Raw genomic sequence first — 5,481 nt, 5'->3', positions numbered from 1 at the left:
TTATTCACTGTTTATACTCAACAAGAAAAATAAAGTCCTTAAATAAAAAGTTCTTTTTGGATTGTTTTTTCTCTAATATGTTGATCATGTGTTACAGTAAGTTAGGTGTTTGTACTTTCATAGAAGAAATACTGTTTTCTAAATGAAGAAATCTTGTTCTGTGATGTGTCAAATAATTGATACACACAGCATAATAGTTCAGGGCCAAAAAACGTTTTTAATGTTAAAAATAATGTTCTCCTATATTAACCTTATATGCTGAGACAGTTTAAAGCAAATGGTTTCCAGGCTAGATTACACATGCGTGTTAGTTTCAGCAGAACAGTGGTCTGAAGCGGTGGTGTGAGTTTCATGTGTTGTGTGCATCATATGCTCTCATGTAAACTGACTGGATGGACAGTGAGGTGTTAAACAGGATTAATAAGATTATGGGTCAATTCTGCAGAAGGCTGACAAGGCATAATATCAGAAAGATAATCCCTATACATGGCACATTCAAGGTGAACATACACACGTTACATGTGTTAACACGTTCAATAATATACAAACATGATGAAATGGTTTGGAGTTACAGAACCCACGGCTTCAGAAATACTCTAATGACTGATATGTAACCCATAAATGATTGGTCACGAGAGGTTAGTTGAATATATTTCAGGCATGAGAAAATCAAAACACAAGAGAATTCTGATGAAGTTGATTTCTCGAGGAATTTTTCATTTTCACTCCCTACGTATTCAGAAACCGTGTGTGTGTGTGTGTGTGTGTGTGTGTGTGTGCGCGTTCGCGGGCGTGTATGTGTGTGTGACCCAGTCACTGTCATTTCCATCCCTTCTAATCCTAAATCTCACTGTCCCATCGTGAAATCCACCGGCAGTCTGCGATCATTTAGAAATACGGAGCAAAATGACCACGATTCCAGTTTAGAGAACATCTGGCAGTTCCACAAGGGATCGAGTAGGTTTGTGTAAGAATGTGTTTGTGTGTTTGCGTTCACACCTGTTATGACAACAGCACAGCGTTCAGAAGGTGAGAGACACTTTTTATTCTTCACTGTTACAAACAAGAAGGCAACAAATGTTGTGTATGTTTATGAAAAATTTAGGGGATTTCCTCATAGTCTGTTTTGTTTAAATAGGAATCCAGGTTTCTTTTTCACATGATTGATCAACTTTTTATGGCTCTGTTATAAATAACAGATGTAGGGTTCTTCTGATAGGATTTATAATGCCGTGAATCATTTCAATGGTCTGGAAATAGTTCTGCATGTTATTCAATAAAAAACCACACCGCAGTACTGTGTGACAGAAAGGTGGAGTGACAAATCAGCGAAGATGTCTGCTCGTGTGAGGCCTCTGGACCCGCCCACGACTCTCTTGGAGGAGGTGGGCGAAGTCACAGTGGGCAACAAAGAGGAAATGATGTGAGTGATGCATTATGGGTGATAGATAAATGAAAATAGATGATTAACATTGTTCATTTATAAAGAATCATTAATTGATGATGACTGATATTCATGTTGGTCAGTAGTGGCCCAGATAAATCATCATTGGTGGTAACCCAGAATCTTTGGATGCTTTGTAAATTAGTGAATGTTTTTCTAAAGTGAACAAAAGCAGCCAGATCCTAACCCTGACATCAACGGCAACAACAACAATAACAACGCAGAGTAAGTAAACACAAACACATCCATTATAGCGCAAACCCTCATCTGCAGTGACCCTTGACCTTACCTGCCCAAGGGTCAAATTATTTCCAAGGAATACACGTCCTGATGAACGTACAACAAAAACACTTTTATCTTAGCTTGAGCTTTCGTGAAATAAGCTGAAACATTTTCCTGACCCGCTGGAGTCATCTGCCTTCCTTTAATGAGAGATGTTTGTGCTTTTTGGAGCATGTCGAGACACGTATCAGATAACCACAATTTCATATGTTTTGTGTTTAACTGAAGTAACAGAGTCTGAGCCGACATGATTCCTTCAATGCCCGAATTTCTGTAAAGCTTGTGTAAAACAAGAAGTTTGAAAAAACGTTATACAAACAATGACATGTACATACAACACAACACACATTTGCACATGGATATGCATGACATGTCTTTCAATGTTCACAGAGAAGAAAAGCAGAAGAAAAAGAAGCAGAAGAAAGAGTGAGATAAGATCATTTATTTCATTCATGCTGCATGTGAAGTGATGTGACCTTGCATGACCTTGTCACAATATTTGTGACACTTCAGGAAAAAGGAGAAGAAAGAGAAAAAGGAAAAGATGGAGGAGGAGAAGAAGAAGAAAGAGCCAGAAGAGAAGGCGAAAGAGGTCAATGTAAAGAAAGAGGAGTACGTTTATGGGGAAGCACGACACGACAATAAGACATATGTATTTTTATGATTCCGCTGGCTGATGTTAGTGGAACCGTATGTTTGTCTACATTTGAAAATGAATGAATGATGTGTTTCAGACCGAAGGAGATCTATGTGGTGGATCCAGCGGGAAACATGTACTACCACTGGCTGTTTATCATCACGTGTCCTGTAATGTACAACTGGATTTTCATCATAGCCAGGTGCTTGAATATTACAGATGAGAACAAATATATCTGCTTATTCTGTGTCAGTAAAAAAACTCTGGCCTTGGAGTAATTGAAAATGAAGATTGACTGATTTACATGTCCATCACAAGCAATTAAAAGGATACATTTTACCCCAAAAGGAAAATTCTGTCATCATTTACTCACCTTTGTTCTGATGAACACAGAGAAAAATATTTGGATAACCAGATTGAATCCCACAGTAGTAAAAAGTACTTGACAATGTAGTTTGTTCTGTTGAACACAATAGAAGACATTTTGAAGAATGCAGGACAGCAAACACTTCTGGGTCACTTTTGTATGGGGGGGGAATCTGTCTAGTTATAAGCATTCTGGGTGAAGTATCCCTCTAAAGCGGTAATGATTCTCTCTCTCAGAGCTTGTTTTGAGGAATTGCAGGAGGATTATTTGATATACTGGTTCCTTCTGGATTCCGGGTCTGATCTGGTGTATCTGGCCGACATGATGTTCAGGACTAGAACAGGTGAGATATGGCGCTCTTTCAGCCGAATGCAACAAATCTCTGAACACCGAGCGTGTTTCTGCCTTTTATGCAGGATATCTGGAGCAGGGTCTTTTGGTGAAGGATGAGAAGAAACTTCAGCATCGCTATATGGAGAGCATTCAGTTCAAACTGGACCTGGCCTCCATGATTCCAACCGACATTCTCTACTTTTACTTTGGCCTGAACTACCCTGAGATCCGCATGAACAAGTTGCTGAGGGTCAATCGCTTGTTCGAGTTTTTCCAACGCACGGAGACGCGGACAAACTTTCCCAACGTGTTCCGAATCTCCAACCTGGTGATGTACATTGTGATCATCATCCACTGGAACGCCTGCATGTATTACTCGTTCTCCAAGGCAATCGGCTTCGGAACGGACGCCTTCGTGTATCCGGACACCACGGACCCCGAGTTCGGCCGGCTGGTGAGAAAGTACGCATACAGCATGTACTGGTCGACCCTGACTCTTACGACCATTGGCGAGACTCCCCCCCCCGTTCAAAACTCAGAGTACTTCTTTGTGGTAACCGACTTCCTGGTGGGCGTGCTGATTTTCGCTACCATCGTCGGTAACGTGGGCTCCATGATCACCAACGCCAACGCGGCACGAGCAGATTTCCAGGCTCGAATCGACGCTATCAAACAGTACATGAGTTTCCGAAAAGTCACCAAAGACCTGGAGAAACGAGTCATCAAATGGTTCGATTTCTTGTGGACCAATAAGAAAGCAGTGGACGAGAGAGAGGTCCTGAAGTACCTGCCAGACAAGCTCAGGGCGGAGATCGCTATAAACGTCCACCTGGACACCCTGAAAAAGGTGCGCATTTTCGCAGACTGTGAGGCCGGACTGCTGGTGGAGCTGGTGCTCAAGCTTCAGCCTCAGGTCTACAGCCCAGGCGACTACATTTGCAAGAAGGGCGACATTGGCCGTGAGATGTACATCATCAAAGAAGGAAAACTCGCTGTGGTGGCCGACGACGGGGTCACTCAGTTTGTGGTCCTGAGCGACGGCAGCTACTTTGGAGAGATCAGCATTCTAAACATCAAGGGCAGTAGGGCGGGAAATCGTCGAACTGCCAACATCCGCAGCATTGGCTATTCCGACCTGTTTTGTCTGTCCAAAGATGACCTGATGGAGGCGCTGACTGAATACCCGGATGCTAAAGCCATGCTGGAGGAGAAGGGAAGGCAGATCCTTATGAAGGTATGAATGTACACCAACGACTTCCGAAAGGCCTATCACATGCTTTTCCAAATTGATATTGGCTTTCCTTCCTTCCTTTCTCTTCACTACATTGGCTGTCAAATACGTGAAATGCTTTCAGAACCCTTCCTCTGATATGCTGTTTTTTCATTTTATGTGGAAAGGCTTTGAGGAATTCACTCTATGTTTAGGAATAGTGTGCCTTGCATATTTGATGGAAAACATGTGAATGCCCAGCAGCTACACAAACACACGTCTTTACATTTGATCCTTTTCCTCTTTAGGACAATCTGCTGGATTTGGAGCTGGCCAAGCAGGGCCCCGATCCCAAAGACATGGAGGAGAAAGTCTTCAGGATCAGCAGCGTAATGGATGAACTGCAGACCCGCTTCGCCCGCCTGTTAGCCGAACAAGAAGCTGTCCAGGCCAAAATGAAGAAACGAATCACAAAATTAGAGAAAACGATCACGACCTCGGGCGGAGAGCTGCTACCAGAACAGCCGACCCTCCAGAAGACAGAAGATGCAGAAAAGTAAACAAAGAAAGAAAGAAACAAATGTCTCTGTATGATCAAAAGCAGGTGTGTTCATTCATCATAGAATAAAAAGAAATCTGCGGAACATTCGTTTTTAATCTCTACTCAACCTCCCATATGTAAAATAAAAAGGTTTAGTTTGTAATACTATGGCTGCTGTGTTTGGTAAAATCTTATATTTCATTTTTAAACACCAGAGTAAAAAAGCAGATAGAAACAAGACACAATTATACATCATTCAACAATATAAATATTGTTTATTTGTAACAACTGTGGATTCTGTGTGGACGTGGGGCGTTGTCACTAACATTTGATCAGTCATCCCCTTCACGAAACGGTGTTATACCTCACCCAGAGAGCTCACTTCAGGTCACAGGGCTGATCACTTCCATTTGGAAAATGCCCTATATTCAGGGTTTTGTGTTGTGTTGTGTTGTTCGACACACTATGAGGTATCAGTCTCATCCTTACATGGGATTATGACCTTAAAACCCTCCCTTTTAAGGGTCATTCTATAATTAGGGGTACATTTCAGGTCAACAAAAAAGTGAAGAAATCAGTGTGCTTTTCTACAAAATAATCTAGTTGTTTCCATAATATACCCCCATATTGTTCTAAATTCATTAGTTGCCAAGCTTAAGCTCAAATT

General features: G+C 41.7%; 1 protein-coding gene across 1 annotated transcript; it reads left to right on the top strand.

Moving 5' to 3' along the window:
* Positions 1–1,334: 1,334 nt before the first annotated feature.
* On the top strand, positions 1,335–4,833 carry cnga1b (cyclic nucleotide gated channel subunit alpha 1b). The gene is made up of 8 exons (XM_056733472.1): positions 1,335–1,423; positions 1,607–1,669; positions 2,117–2,152; positions 2,240–2,338; positions 2,461–2,565; positions 2,967–3,073; positions 3,147–4,297; positions 4,582–4,833. The coding sequence occupies exons 1-8, from the start codon at positions 1,335–1,337 to the stop codon at positions 4,831–4,833; spliced, it is 1,902 nt and encodes a 633-aa protein (XP_056589450.1).
* The last annotated feature ends 648 nt before the right edge of the window (positions 4,834–5,481 follow it).

Source organism: Triplophysa dalaica, chromosome 20, assembly GCF_015846415.1.
Source record: "Triplophysa dalaica isolate WHDGS20190420 chromosome 20, ASM1584641v1, whole genome shotgun sequence".
Classification (NCBI taxonomy): domain Eukaryota; kingdom Metazoa; phylum Chordata; class Actinopteri; order Cypriniformes; family Nemacheilidae; genus Triplophysa; species Triplophysa dalaica.
This window is presented reverse-complemented; position numbering and strand designations above follow the sequence as displayed.

Bases quoted from the DNA above. Each gene is read 5' to 3' on its own strand.
- cnga1b (XM_056733472.1), top strand. From the start codon at position 1,335: ATGTCTGCTCGTGTGAGGCCTCTGGACCCGCCCACGACTCTCTTGGAG. The intron at 1,424-1,606 runs GTGAGTGATGCA...GTTTTTCTAAAG, and splicing joins GGCAACAAAGAGGAAATGAT to TGAACAAAAGCAGCCAGATC. The intron at 2,339-2,460 runs GTACGTTTATGG...GATGTGTTTCAG, and splicing joins GTCAATGTAAAGAAAGAGGA to ACCGAAGGAGATCTATGTGG.